Below are 14007 nucleotides of genomic sequence, written 5' to 3' on the forward strand. Positions count from 1 at the left end.
TCTCTCCTTTGCTCTCTCTCTCTCTGTCTGTCTGCCAGGTTCATAGAGAATAATGACATTCAAGCTCTGTCAAAGCATACCTTCAGAGGACTGAAATCCCTGACCCATTTGTGAGTATCTCTTATTTCTGAAAAAAGACAACAGAAGGAAATGAGTTTGTGTTACTATTTATGGTATGCATGGGCACATTATGACATATTTAACTATGTTTTTTTATAGATCTCTGTCAAACAATAATCTGCAGCTCCTTCCACGGGAACTCTTCAAACATCTTGATATTTTGACAGACTTGTAAGTAGGCATCTTTATATTTTATTATGTGGTCCTACTTTCTAAAGAGAAGAGGTATACTATAGAACATTGGAACTACAGGCTGTTCTAATAAGTGTGACATGGATTGAATTGCCCCCTATTTCTACACAGAGACCTGCGGGGTAACTCTTTCCGCTGTGACTGTAAAATTAAATGGCTGGTGGACTGGATGGAGAAAACGAACACCTCGGTGCCGCAGAATCCATGATCTCACCCCACGAGACTTCAACTGCATCAGCGCAGGTTTGCCCCCAATCATTTTTAAATTAATGCATTTACAGGGGATGTCATGACACTTGCTGCACAGGCTGATAATCCTTGTTTCTCTCCCTGTAGACTTTGCAGTTTATGAGACCTTCCCTTTCCAGTCTGTGTCTGTGGAGTCCTATGAATTCAATGATGATCAGTATGTGGCCTTCGCTCAGCCTGATTCAGGATTCTGTACACTGTATGTATGGGATCATGTGGAGATGGTGTTCCGAAGGTACCATAATATAACATGTAAGTTCTGTGCCTTCTAAAAAAAGAAGTCACTATGGCACAAAAACCACCAATGCACCAAAAACTGAACTGTAGACCGTATGATAGTACAGGGTATCTTTGAAGACATCTTCAGCCCATTGAAGAAAGCTAAAAAGTATATTGTGTATATGTTTCTCTTAGCCCGCTCTGCTGTCTACTGTAAGCCTGTGGTGATAAACAACACTCTCTACATGGTTGTGGCGCAACTTTTTGGAGGATCCCACATCTACAAGTGAGACCTTTTTCAACTCCTTGTTTGGAGCTATTCAGTGTCATTTATATATTCATTTGCATAATCCTCAAAGTAGGCAATGTGAAGGTTAGATGTTTGTGATGATATAGTTGTCCTGACTGACACCTTCTCTGCAGATGGGAAGAGGACCCACAGCGATTCGTGAAGATCCAGGACATTGACACCACTCGTGTGCGAAAGCCCAACTTTGTGGAGACCTTCCAGCTGGATGGGGAGTGGTACTTTGCAGTAGCAGACAGTTCCAAGGCAGGCTCCACGAGCATTTATCGCTGGAACAGCAATGGTTTCTACTCCCACCAGTCTCTTCATCCTTGGCATCGTGATACCCATGTGGAGTTCCTGGATGTAGAGGGTAAGCAGCGGCTCATCCTCTCCAGTGCCTCTCAGCCCCCTGTGGTCTATCAATGGAACCGCAGCCAGCGCCAGTTTGCCTTCTATTCCCAAATCACTGAGTTGGCTGACGTGCAAATGGTCAAGCATTTCTGGGTGCGCAAGGTTCTCTACCTCTGCCTCACACGCTTCATTGGTGACTCCAAGATACTCCGCTGGGAGGGGCAACGCTTTATTGAGATTCAAACCCTTCCCTCACGTGGCTCAATGGCTGTGTATCCTTTCACAGTGGGTCTCCGCCAGTACCTCCTGCTAGGGAGCGATTTCTCCTTCTCTAGAGTCTATCTGTGGGATGACCTCACCCAACGCTTTCAACCCTTCCAGGAGCTCAACATGAGAGCACCTCGGGCCTTCAGCTTGGTGTCAGTGGACAACAAGGACATCCTGTTGGCTGCCAGTTTCAAAGGCAACACCCTGGCCTACCAGCACCTGGTGGTGGATCTAAGTGCTAAGTAGCCCTCTGGAAGAACACATCAGTCAGATTCCGATTTATTGATATGTACTGTTTGAAAAAAAATACATGTTTAAGCCATGTGACTAAATGTCTGTTAGCAAGCTAACTTTTCAAGAGTGAGGGTTGGAACAGGAAATTGGTATAGATAATGCATGATATATCCTCTGATTTCCCTGGTTTGAATTGATTAAATAAAATCAAAGAAATGTTCCTTATGCAATGATGACAAAACAGAACACCAATAAAATGTTGTATAGGATCTGCCATCATAAATAGGTGTCAAATCACTATGCAACATCACTGCTTACTCTATTTACCATAACCTGTTTCTTGGCAAACATTATGGGAGGTGCCAAACTTAATGGTCACAAAAAAAGCTACTAATCGACAACCGCTGTGAAAAGCATGTGCATCTTCTGAACTATTTTATATTGTCAGACTGTTAAAAAAAATCCTGTATTTGTGCATATGAATAAGAAAATAGCTGTTCACACCAAATAGAGTTTGATATTATGGAAATTCAATGAAATGCTAGATAGGAGATTTTGTGCTAAGCAATAAACTGTAATCTGCATGCCGTAATGGTCTCTTTACAGTAAATTATCTTTTATAGAACAATTGTTACTCAATAGATGTTTTATATGTATCACAGGTAATTACTTTTGTCATAAGTGACTCACTGAGACACAATAGGTTTCTCTCCTTGTTGATACCAATATAGTTGTGCTTAGTAGAATGTATCTGAACATGTACAGATTTCCCAAAATGAATGTTTGATCAGCAAGAGGGACTCAAGATTGAATGTGAAGCTCTTGTAACCACATATTCAAATGCGCATGTATTGTATGTAATGTGCCTTCTACTATTTGTGGAAGTCAGTTCCCAACAGAGATGACTCCTAATTTCGATTTCTAATCATTAACAATAAAATAAAATGCAGGAATTCACTCCTCATTCCTGTACACTAATTGCCAAACTCTCACATTTTGTTGCAGATTATAGGCCTATTTTTACAATTACAAAATGTGTCAAATTGAAAATGTTGCCTAAATCACTGTGCAGTTTGAATCTTCATGTTGATTATGTATCTTCTAGGCCATAGGATGTCACAATGTTATGTTATTCTCCTGTACCTGTGTGTTTTGTAGCTTTAAGGTGTAAATGTATCCATCATCAATGCTCCAACTAAAAAAAAAAAAACACTTGCAATAACTACATAATTCAATATCCTGATGTGCATTGGCCATAGAATAACAATGCAATAATGTATTCTCACTGTTTTCACTTGGAAGCCTAAGTATTTCTAAAGAAATAGCCAAGCAAATTACTCTTTAAATTAATGTTCATCATATCTTTAAATTAACTATTTTTTACACACATAGGCTACACATTTCCTACAGGGTCGGAAGGGATCCAAACATCCAAACAATTTATAATATATTATATTCTTTAAATATGCTTCATTCAACACATAGTGTGTTATTAGGTAGATAAACTGATTGTATGACGTAGCTTACTCCTGAATGCATTTGTTTGTGTCCCTCACCATGCCATGAAATGGTGTGGTAAGGGGTCAATGTTGTCGTTTTGCCCTGAAAACTGAAGCTGCTTGAAATTGCTTTGGTAATGTTACTGATAAAATATTCAGTAGACTATTAAAGTGTACCTCACCACTTCTGACTGTCTCTGATCATCATTATGATGGATTGTTAATTTATCTTATGTTGAACAGAATGTCAATCAGACTTTTTTTTGGAAACAAAATCATGCCTGCCTCCTGCGCAACGCCAAAACAAACGAGCACTGAGTGAAGACACGCTGCGCAGAAACAGCGCCACGCTGACGTTTTTGAGAGCCAGTCAACTTGCAAACTTCAAAACAACGCAGCATTGTTGTGGACGACCACAACACAGGTCAGCAGGCTTTGGTTAATTTGTCGTTTCATCATGATAGTAACATTGTGTTTTGCTCCGCTAACTTAGTGTATAAATTAGATATATATGACGACGCTAGATTGTCTACGCGAGTAGGTTGGTAGACAGTGGGCTAAAGGTGGCTAGCCTACATTACAACAACCACCTAGCTAGCCCTTGCCTTGTCCTGTCTCATTTATTCATCTGTGTCTTTTGCCAGCATACAAATGGTTCCATCAGATGTTGAAGAAAACATGTCTACAGAACGAACGTTACCACCAGAGTGGGATGACGATGAACGGATGAATTTCCTTTTCTCTGATTTTAAAGAAAACCGAGATGTCAATACAACGGATTGGGACAGTAAAGTTGATTTCTGGACGTCACTCATCACCCAAATCAGCAGGCGCCAAGGAACTGTGTGTGTTAGCTTGCAAGAGTTGAACAAGACTTTTCGGAGAAAAGGAACTGTGCCTTTGGGTTTGGGCACTGTCATTCAGTGCATGGCCAGGTAACCATGTCTGCTAGTGTGAACAGAGTATCTACAGTTCCTCAGAATGCGTTATCTTTACTGTCTGTCTTCCCGGCAGGTGTGGCAAGGTACAAAGAGAGTCAGAGTTTGCAGCAAATGTAGATCCTGGGTGGTTGTCCTGGGGTGTAGGCCTGCTGCTGGTGAAGCCTTTAAAATGGACCTTTTCCACTCTTCTGGGAAGCAACCGGGTTCCTCTGGAAGAGTCGTTTGTTGTTATCGAATTGTTAAAGGTGTGTTAAATGATTTTGAAGAGGTTAACTAATGGCCACCTGGCAGAGTTATTGTAAACACTAACATCTCATGTTATGCACCGGTATGTTTCTTCCAGGAGAAGGCAGAAGAATTGCTTAGTCTGTACCGGAGCTCCCCGATGGCCAACCGCTCTCTCCTGTCCTTCCAGGAGCTTCGCACACTATCATCCCATGTTTGTGTTGACGAGACTACTCTGTGTATGGCTCTTCTACAGCTGCAGAGGGAGAAGCAGGTGACAGTGTCACTGCATGAAGGCGAGAAGGTGAGGCTACATCTGATAATCATTTATGGGATCAACAAATGTATTACTGCATAGTAACTACTCCCATTAACTAAGAGCTTTCAAGCACATTGTCATGAGGGTTAATCCACTACCCCAGTGTGGTGCATCTTGAACAGTTCTCAACCTGGGGTCTACAAGATTTTGTTTGTGTGTCTTCACAGATTGTTAAGTTTTCTCAGCCAGGACAGGATCGTGTGTCTCCAGTCTGTGATGTGGACCTAGGCATTTACCAGCTGCAGCGCAGTGAGAGACTGCTCGGAGAAAGGGTGGAAGTGTTGGGGCAAGAGGCAGATAGGTGTGACCTTTGATCTCACTAATCATGTTGTCCTGCCTCACATTGTTTCTAAGCTCTACTCTGACAAATTAGGAAACTCATAAACAGTGGTTTAAGATGATGGCATGAGGATTGTCTCCATTCTGCATTTTGATTGTGAAATGCCACATCTTAAGTCCCGATAGATTTTGGGGGGGCTGATGTGGTCTTTTCAAGTCCCAACTTGTGTTATCTGTGTATAGGTGCAGAGAAGAAGCAAGGGTTCTGCTGCGGGAGGGGAAGAGATCTCAGGTAGATTTACAATCCTCTGGTGGCATAGCTTGGCATAGCACATAAAGCCTTTCTGTGAAAACTGTGTTTATTTGTGTGGTCTCATCCTTCCCCCAGGCCCTGAGGTGTTTGAGAGGCCGAAAGAGGGTAGAGAAGAGAGCAGACGGCTTGTATGCCCAACTTGAAACAATTAAAGGAATCCTGGACAGAATAGCAAACTCACAGACAGACAGGCTGGTAAGGGAGAGTTGCGTACACGCAGTTGACAATTGATCTAATGCCCTTTAGTTGTTCACTTCTACAATATTCAGTTATACATAACTGAGGTCTCTGTCTTTGTATCACTCTCTGTGCCTCTCTAGGTTGTGCAGGCCTATCAGGCTGGAGTGGCTGCCTTACGACTCTCTCTGAAGGATGTGACAGTGGAGCGAGCTGAGAGCCTTGTAGATCAAATCCAAGAGGTCAGACTCTGTCCCTATATTGAGCTTTAATGTCTTTAATCAATCTAAATATAATTTCTACCCATTTTTGTATTCCAGTTGTGTGACACTCAGGATGAAGTGAACCAAACCTTGGCTGGTGGAGTGCTCAACTCAGGTACGTCAGTCTGACCTATATCATTCGGTACATCTATTTGGCAAAACTTATAACTGGATAATCAAATGAATTAATTGATTGAATATGTCAAATGATCAAGCCTATACCTGTTTCTATAGCAGATGCAGATACAGATGAGTTGGAGGAAGAGCTGAAATCTTTATTGGAAGACTCACAGCTGGATGGGACCTCCACTTTACCTGAAGTCCCGTCACATCCTCTTTCACCTGTTAGGGGTACAGGTACCACCAGTGATGATCTGCTGAGCTCTTTGCCCTCGGTACCTCAAAACCACTTCAGTATCACAGATGAGGAACTGGACAAAGAACTGAGTCGCCTGAACCTTACCGATACAGGTCTGCCTATGCCTATCATTTTGTTTCCCCATGTGTTAATTACTGCCACAAAAAAGGCTCTTGAAGTAACAGTTGGTCACTCATTATTACTCCTCCCTTTAGGTTCTCAACCAAAAGGCCATACCTCGTCAGTGAAGAGGTTTGAACCTGCTCAGTGACAACAGAAACAACAGGAATGGAAACAGAGCCCAGACCCTGAAAGAGTGGCTGGTTAAGGCGATAAAAAATAACTGTCTTTTTTTTTCATTTCTGTAATCTGTCATCAGGGACGTACTTTTAAGTGTTAGTTTCACTTTAATAAAGACAAGAATCATGATGCCAAATAATTTATAAATAGCCATCATAAGTTTGAATTTTAATGCATGCTTGTGAGAGCTGAGTTGTATCAGAAAAAAATCATTTATACAGAATATGTTTTACAAATATGTCACTGTCATATTTTGTTATTATGTACTTAATGCAATTATTATAACATTTCTGTCCCTTTTTTCAACTGTGATAGTAACTTTCAATTGACTGTCACAAAATTGGAATGGGCAATAGCACAATACAACTATTTACAAAAATTTGAGATGTTTTTATGGTATTCCTTGATGCAGTCTACACGTTATTATATATTATCAATGAGTCTGCATCGTAGATTTAACTTGTCTTAACTAGTATCACCAACTATACTGCTTTACACAAAGTGACTGTATAGAAGCCAGCTAACCGCCGGTGATATCCGCCGGAGAGCGCAGGGAGGAAAAACCACCGCACCTGAATTACTGTTCCACGTCACTACCACCAAACCAGTGGCTGTGTGTTTGGTGACATTTTTGGTGTGACTAGCTAGCAAAAGCTACAGTGGTGTTAGCTACAGTAGTTCAAACATTTTATGTAGCTAAGTAAGTGTTTTGGAACTAAATGGTAAGTACTACTTGGGGTTTAAATGCACCGTATATAAAGCTAATGTAGCTAACTCATTTGACTAATTTTTTTGCGCTAACATGAGCTTGGTGCTGGCTAACTTGTCTGCTATCTAATCTAGCGACCTACCTACCTACCTAGCTAGCTAGCTAGCCACACAATGCTAGAACATCTGTCAAACTAGCTAACGAAATGACCATGTGTACTGTTGGCTAACGCAAAATATAAAAAAGTAGCTAGCTGTCTTGCTGGCTAGCTAACAACAAACATGAGCATTTGTCCAGTAATGTAAACACAACCGTTATGATTATGCAACACTACGTGGCATTAGTCAGCTGCTAGATGTCACCAGCATTATTAGACGCACTGAATCGCACATGTATGTTGTCCCATATTCTCTTATCCTATGCAGTCCGTACTCTTTAATCGACTTGTGTTATCAAGCTGTCTAACAAGTGATAGCATCGTGTATAATCTTATATTGTTTTTAATTTGGCAAAGGTTATGATGAGCAGAACGAGTAATGTCAGAAATGGGCCAACACCCCCCTATCTCCAGTCTCCCTTCTGATTTCCATCCACTGATCTAAAAGGACAATCCACATCATGGGAAGGTAGGCTGACACAGGTGTTAGACTTGATCAGAGGGTCTTAGAGTGTGTTGTTGGGTTAGGGTTGGTGGTCCTGGTTACATGAGTGACATTAGCCTAAGCCTGATGTGCCTCAATAGGAAGTTGTAGTGTCTGTCCATATGACCAAGGTTGCTCTTGTCCTTGCAGGATTAGCTCATGCCTTTTCCCAGCCTCCTGGCACTTCAGTCTATCACCCCTGGTTCTTCCCCGTCTCCTGCTACCTTCATTCCGACAGCTGATGTTCATTGGCCTGCTGGTGGGACTGTTGGGACTCCTTTACCTGTTGCTGGTAACAGGAAATGGTCAGGACAGCTGGATCAGAAAGGACAGCCACTTCCACAGGTGAAACTCTAGCAGCAGGCCATTTGAAGATGGACAATTCCCTTTTTACTGATATTTTAACTCGTCAGAGAGGATGCATGTATTACCTGATTGTGTGCGTGCCTTATATTCCTGTCAAGACTTTGAATAAGGTTAGGGCTGAATTGTAGTATTAAAAGCCTCTGATTACCCTTTTTCTGTTTAACTATTCACTAGACACTTGGCGAGAGTCACTGATGTGGAGGCCACTGACACCAGCAATCCCAACTTGAACTACGGTCTGGTGGTGGACTGCGGCAGCAGTGGCTCCAGGGTGTTTGTGTACTGTTGGCCCCGGCACAATGGGAATCCCCATGACCTGCTTGACATCCGACAGATGAGAGACCAGCACAGGAAGCCAGTGGTTATGAAGATCAAGCCAGGTGAGATGTACCTAGTGACTGATGACAGGTGTGTGTAGTGAACAGTCATAGGTTCATTGGTCTTATCACTTCTCAAGTTTAACAAAGCTGTCCATTTGAACAAGACTGGGATGGGTAGCTACCAACTCAACATGTTTGTCCAAGATGGAACAATGATCCTATACTTTTGTGGGGTTGTTTTTCATAGGTATATCCGAACTAGCCACAACACCGGAGAAAGCCAGTGATTACATCCTTCCCCTTCTAAGCTTTGCTGCCCAGCACATCCCCAAAAACAAGCACCAGGAGACCCCTCTGTACATCCTGTGCACAGCTGGAATGAGGGTGCTGCCTGACAGGTACAGATGGCATAGATCTGAGGATATGCATCAGATTTCACAACAAATGTGTCTTTCCTGTTGTATTACCACAAATGAGAATATTTCTCAATATACTTGTGATGGGACTTCCAAATATTTACTTTCCAATATGACCTTAATGGCTTGTGTGCTTGTCTTCAGTCAACAGGAAGCACTTCTGGAGGATCTACGAACTGACATCCCTGTCCATTTCAACTTCTTATTCTCTGATTCCCATGTGGAGGTCATCTCTGGCAAGCAGGAAGGTGAACAAACCTGTTGAGCTGTCACCATGCTCTGTGTTGAAGCAGTTGGGAATAGGAAACACAGCAGTATAAGTACTGGGATACTAATGACCCTGTCCATTCTTGTGTTTTACAGGTGTCTATGCATGGATTGGAATCAACTTTGTCCTTGGAAGATTTAATCATGTAGATAATGGTGAGTGTCTATGGAATTTCATTTTCAGGACCTGAACATTTGTTCATGTGAAGATTCATTTGACTTTTTTTGTGAGAGTTAATTCCTGCTTTTCCCTGTTTTTACCCGATACACTTCTTTATTCGCCTCCTTTCTCATTCCCTTCTGCAAATTGATCTGGCTTTCCTCCCCCACCCTCTCTACAGACAGGGAGGCAGTCGTAGAGGTGCAGGTCCCCGGAGGTGACCAGCAGGAGGCGCTAGTGCGTAAACGAACAGCCGGTGTTCTGGATATGGGTGGCGTCTCCACGCAGATCGCATACGAAGTGCCCAAAACTGTAAGCTTTGCTTCTCCACAACAGGTTATTACCACAACAATTTCCTTTTTTGTGCTCTCTTTTTGGTTTGATCACTCACCCCTTTTCTTCTCCCCCCCCCCCACCTCTACCTCTATCATATCCTGGTTAACCAAGTATACATCATGTTTGTCCTCTGGAGATGGAAGTCCTTTCCCACTCAGGGTGGACTATTGGAGGTCTACTGTCAAGATAAGCCTGCTGCATGACTTCATAGCAGGATTTGGCCTTAAGCTTTAGAGTACTAAAAGTGTGTCACATTGAAACTTGAATGGAGGTAGCAGATAATAGGCAATTATATTAAGTCCATGACTAGATTTTAATGATGGATTCCAACAAAAGCAATCCGTTAGGCTTTCTAGTCCTGCTCAATTGTTTTTAGTAGCCTGCAGAATCAATCTATGATTTACAATTGACTTGATTACCCATTGATTTGCATGCTCCCCCTCCTTTCATGCTTTTTGTTTTACACCAGATACAATTCAACTTCAGCTTTGGACATGTGTCTCCTGTGCCTCCTGTGGCAAGTTTTTCAATATGAAAAACTAAACCTGTTGATTTGTGTATTGAAGGCTACCCATGAGCATACTTATTCATATCAACTGATGGGTTAGATTTTAGAGTAGACATAGCTTATGGTGAGAGTACCATTTCTTGGCTGATTTTTAAATGTTGTTGTAGGAGGAGGTGGCGAAGAGCTTACTGGCAGAGTTCAACCTGGGTTGTGATGCGCACCGCACAGAGCATGTTTACCGTGTGTATGTGTCCACCTTCTTGGGTTTTGGAGGCAATGCAGCTCGACAAAGATATGAAGAAAGCATTGTCAAAAATACTCTCACTCGAAACAAGTAAGAGCCTACAGCACATTCCACAGTTTTACTGTCCCATTTCTGCTGGCATTCACTTGATATGTATGTTAAATTGAAACATTGTACTCTTTTTACTTTTTCAGTGCTGTCCTTGCTTGTCGTTATTGAGGGATGTATGTTGTGTTTTGTCCAGGCTACTAGGTCAGCATGTTGGTGAGACGGCAGAGGCCCCCTTCCTCGACCCATGTCTACCTACTGACCTGCAGGACGTGGTGGGGCCAGCCACCCAGGAACTGCACCTGCGTGGCACAGGGGATTTTGATCAGTGCAGGCAGCTGCTTCAACCCTTCCTCAACCACACCAACGAGACTCACTCCTCCCTCAATGGCATCTACCAGCCACCTATTGACTATTCCAACAGCCAGTTCTATGGATTTTCGGAATTCTACTACTGCACAGAGGATGTGTTGCGCATGGGCGGGGATTATAACTCTTCAAAGTATGCCAGTGCTGCCAAGGTGAGCTACCCAGCACACCTCTTTTATGTTGATTCTAGGCCTCTGACTCATGTGAAATGCATTTGTCTGTCCAAATGTCAGTAAATGGATCAGACTGTGGAAATGAGATTGAGAAGATCACTTTATTGCAGTTAGGTGTTTCATTTGTGCTTCCCCTGCAGAGTTACTGCGCCACCCAGTGGAGGACTCTGAAGGAGCGCTTTAACACAGGCTTATATGCCTCCCATGCTGATATGCATAGGCTAAAGTACGTCCCACTAGTAGATTTGAGTAAGATGGTTAATGGTGAAGGGCTGTTGTCAGTGAGAATGCATGTTAACCGACTTGTCTTGTGTGCAGGTACCAGTGTTTTAAATCAGCCTGGATGTATGAGGTGTTCCACTCAGGATTCTCCTTCCCAACGGATTATAAAAACCTTAGGACTGCCCTACTGGTCTATGATAAAGAGGTGCAGTGGACTCTGGGAGCCATCCTTTACAGAACCCGATTTCTGCCTTTGAGGTAAGAGGCAACATTCACTTAGGAGAGGTTTTCTGTTTGGAAACTTAAGAAGTAGGTCCTCTCTCTTTCTCAACCCAGCACTTATGGTGTTAACTTGCCTCTCCCAGGGATATCCAGCAGGAGAGCCTGAAAGGAGTGCACTCTCACTGGCGACACAGCTTCTCTTTTGTCAACAACCACTACCTGTTCCTGGCCTGCTTCCTGGTTGTGCTGTTGTCCATTCTGCTCTACCTGCTACGCCTCCGACGCATCCATCGGCGCACGACGCAGCGCTGCACCCCCTCCTCTGTCCAGTGGCTAGAGGAGGGCCTGGGCTCCACTACACTCCCCATCATCCTCTAGACTTGCCTGTCTCTCCTCCCTTCCGCTGTTCATCTGCTTGCACCTCTATGATAAGGCCTTCATTTGTTGGCTGGTCATGATGATAACAGGTCTCAGCTGCCCTGGAAGACTATTGGATTTTTATAGTCATCCAAAGAACATTGATATAACAGAGACAGCACTGACACTAAGGCAATACTGATATGGGAGATCTTGCATGCTGAGTTTGCAGCCTTGAATCCATGAGATTATTTTGTCTTCATGTTAATTTATTTTTTGTTGATATCAAAATATCTGCCTTTTTATGTTGCTGGACATGTACAAAGGTACAAAGAGTGTGAATGCCCTTGTCTGAGGTTTGTGTGTTCCCACACATTGTTGGTCAAGTCATCATAGCATTCGAATGGCAGCTGCCTCCCAACACCCCCTAATTAGTGATGTCAAAGACAAAGTGCGTTGTTTTGGGAAAATATTCTGTCGCTGCACAGCATTTGACCAGAATATAGCAAGTATATAATAACAAGTTTATAAGGACAATGTCAGTAACTGGACAGTTAATGGTTAGGGGACATATTGTATCAGTTCTGTACTTTGTAGAATTTCATGTTGTGCTTTCTGACACATCTTGATGTAATTTAATTTCCAAGTCATGTTTTTTTTTTTTTTTTTTTTTTTTGTCTGCACTAGCCTCTATGTTTGCCTTTGGGTGCATGGTCAGTATGTGTGTTTATTGAATGTGGGGGACGAGAAGACGGTATGTATGCTCCTTTGCACTCAAAGTGTGTCATACTCTATTTGATTGTCTCTGCTTTTGTATTGGTGGATTGTTTGCATATATCGTTGATGAAAGATACATGCAACCGCCACAGGTATTCAGAAACCACTGTTTTCTTTTATTTGATGTTGATCTGTTGTTGATGCCTTTACACCAAGTCTTTTTTTTTCTTCTCACTTGTCTTTTTTCCTCAGTTCTGCCTTTTTCTATTGCAGAACAGGTAGCGTTTATCAAAGCTACAATGGTGCAATATTTATTTATGTCTCATCACTATGGAGAGGTGTTCCTATCCACATCAGCTGACTCCACAGGGGGTTTTGAACTGCAGTGGCGTAAAACCCTGTCTGCTGTCCTCATCTTAGTGGTGTCAAGTGATGGGGTACAAGTAACAGTTTGATTTGGAGTCCCTTCATATACTCTCAAACACACTAAGCTTCATTTTCAGAAGCTGTGATATCACTACTGTAAGGAGAATAATTTATGTAAGCACATTATGCCATATTTATATAAAAGTGTACAGAGATCAATTTCCTGTTTGCACAGAAAAGATTTCAACAATCTCATTGCTGTTGAATAATAAAAAGATCGAATCGATTGAGTGTTTTTGACTGATGTTTTATTTTTCTGAGGAGTACTGCTCTACCTGCTAGTCTTTTTTTTAACAAAATGTTATAATCTAGAGAATAATTGATAATAGTTTGTCATTCTGTTTATAGTGTGCCCCTGTTGTCCTTAGCTTGAGGAGAGACGGAAATTGTTCAATAGATTGAAAAGGTCTCCTTTGGTGACCCATGAGGGTTGAACAAACAAACACATGTATATTTACAGCAGCCCTAGTCAGGGTTTACAAGTCCCCAGTAGCATGGGAAGTCACTAATGGCCATGTCAACCAAGCCCACATCGCTCATTAGATGGCACGTTGTTGTAGCCGGCCAGTCTCAGGGACTCTGGGTTGCGAGGTTTGGGACACACCGTGGGGGGCTATTTTCAATCCACTCCCTGTCTCCCCTGTGTTAGAATTCAGTCCTGCCCCAGACAGTGCTGCTGATGGATGACTCTAAACAAAGTCACTTTGTTTAACCAAGTGAGGTTAGATAGCAATTTAGAATGGATAATGTGCAAACAATAGACTGAACTGGTTACAATTAACAAGATGTAATGCATTTTATAGATTCATTCATTTTCACTATAAACTTTGACAAAGGCCTAGAGTTGAAACAACAATAATTACCTGGTCAGATTGTTTAGGATACACAGGAGCATAACAAGTGGTCATTAA

General features: G+C 42.3%; 3 protein-coding genes across 5 annotated transcripts in view; all 3 read left to right on the plus strand.

Annotated features, from left to right (window-relative positions):
- lgi3 (leucine-rich repeat LGI family, member 3) overlaps nucleotides 1-1933 on the plus strand; it is a gene marked incomplete at both ends in the record, with an annotated part of 6119 nt that extends 4186 nt beyond the window's left edge. The window contains 7 exon segments of the mRNA XM_083673142.1: nucleotides 39-110; nucleotides 220-291; nucleotides 424-507; nucleotides 509-555; nucleotides 649-813; nucleotides 976-1066; nucleotides 1204-1933. Coding sequence (XP_083529268.1) covers nucleotides 39-110; nucleotides 220-291; nucleotides 424-507; nucleotides 509-555; nucleotides 649-813; nucleotides 976-1066; nucleotides 1204-1933 — 1261 coding nt within the window.
- A 1818-nt stretch (nucleotides 1934-3751) lies between these two features.
- chmp7 (charged multivesicular body protein 7) lies at nucleotides 3752-6956 on the plus strand. Of its 2 annotated transcripts, XM_083673077.1 has the most exons (11): nucleotides 3752-3844; nucleotides 4065-4355; nucleotides 4435-4606; nucleotides 4705-4890; nucleotides 5073-5206; nucleotides 5428-5476; nucleotides 5573-5692; nucleotides 5818-5916; nucleotides 5995-6052; nucleotides 6172-6408; nucleotides 6511-6956. In XM_083673077.1, exons 2-11 carry the CDS (start codon nucleotides 4072-4074, stop codon nucleotides 6564-6566), a joined length of 1395 nt encoding a protein of 464 aa, XP_083529203.1. In that variant the 5' UTR covers nucleotides 3752-3844; nucleotides 4065-4071; the 3' UTR covers nucleotides 6567-6956. The 2 variants fall into 2 exon arrangements, with proteins under 2 accessions (XP_083529203.1, XP_083529204.1); XM_083673078.1 differs by lacking the exon at nucleotides 3752-3844 and having other exon boundaries at nucleotides 3858-4355; nucleotides 6175-6408.
- A 259-nt stretch (nucleotides 6957-7215) lies between these two features.
- On the plus strand, nucleotides 7216-13322 carry entpd4 (ectonucleoside triphosphate diphosphohydrolase 4). 2 transcript variants are annotated; one of them, XM_083673428.1, is made up of 13 exons: nucleotides 7216-7317; nucleotides 7819-7930; nucleotides 8096-8290; nucleotides 8486-8691; nucleotides 8879-9029; nucleotides 9192-9295; nucleotides 9411-9470; nucleotides 9656-9810; nucleotides 10486-10652; nucleotides 10807-11131; nucleotides 11293-11378; nucleotides 11471-11632; nucleotides 11740-13322. In XM_083673428.1, the coding sequence occupies exons 2-13, from the start codon at nucleotides 7923-7925 to the stop codon at nucleotides 11972-11974; spliced, it is 1854 nt and encodes a 617-aa protein (XP_083529554.1). In that variant the 5' UTR covers nucleotides 7216-7317; nucleotides 7819-7922; the 3' UTR covers nucleotides 11975-13322. The 2 variants fall into 2 exon arrangements, with proteins under 2 accessions (XP_083529554.1, XP_083529555.1); XM_083673429.1 differs by having other exon boundaries at nucleotides 9656-9786.
- Nucleotides 13323-14007: the final 685 nt, after the last annotated feature.

The sequence above is a fragment of the Argentina silus genome (assembly GCF_951799395.1).
Source record: "Argentina silus genome assembly, chromosome: 7".
In the NCBI taxonomy this organism is placed as follows: domain Eukaryota; kingdom Metazoa; phylum Chordata; class Actinopteri; order Argentiniformes; family Argentinidae; genus Argentina; species Argentina silus.

Excerpts from the sequence above, each read along its gene's own strand:
- chmp7 (XM_083673077.1), top strand. The coding sequence starts at position 4,072 with ATGGTTCCATCAGATGTTGAAGAAAACATGTCTACAGAACGAACGTTA. Across the intron at positions 5,693-5,817 it reads ACTCACAGACAGACAGGCTG|GTTGTGCAGGCCTATCAGGC; the intron begins GTAAGGGAGAGT and ends GTGCCTCTCTAG. Across the intron at positions 6,053-6,171 it reads TGGTGGAGTGCTCAACTCAG|CAGATGCAGATACAGATGAG; the intron begins GTACGTCAGTCT and ends CTGTTTCTATAG.
- entpd4 (XM_083673428.1), top strand. Across the intron at positions 9,471-9,655 it reads ATTTAATCATGTAGATAATG|ACAGGGAGGCAGTCGTAGAG; the intron begins GTGAGTGTCTAT and ends CCCTCTCTACAG. Across the intron at positions 11,132-11,292 it reads AGTATGCCAGTGCTGCCAAG|AGTTACTGCGCCACCCAGTG; the intron begins GTGAGCTACCCA and ends CTTCCCCTGCAG.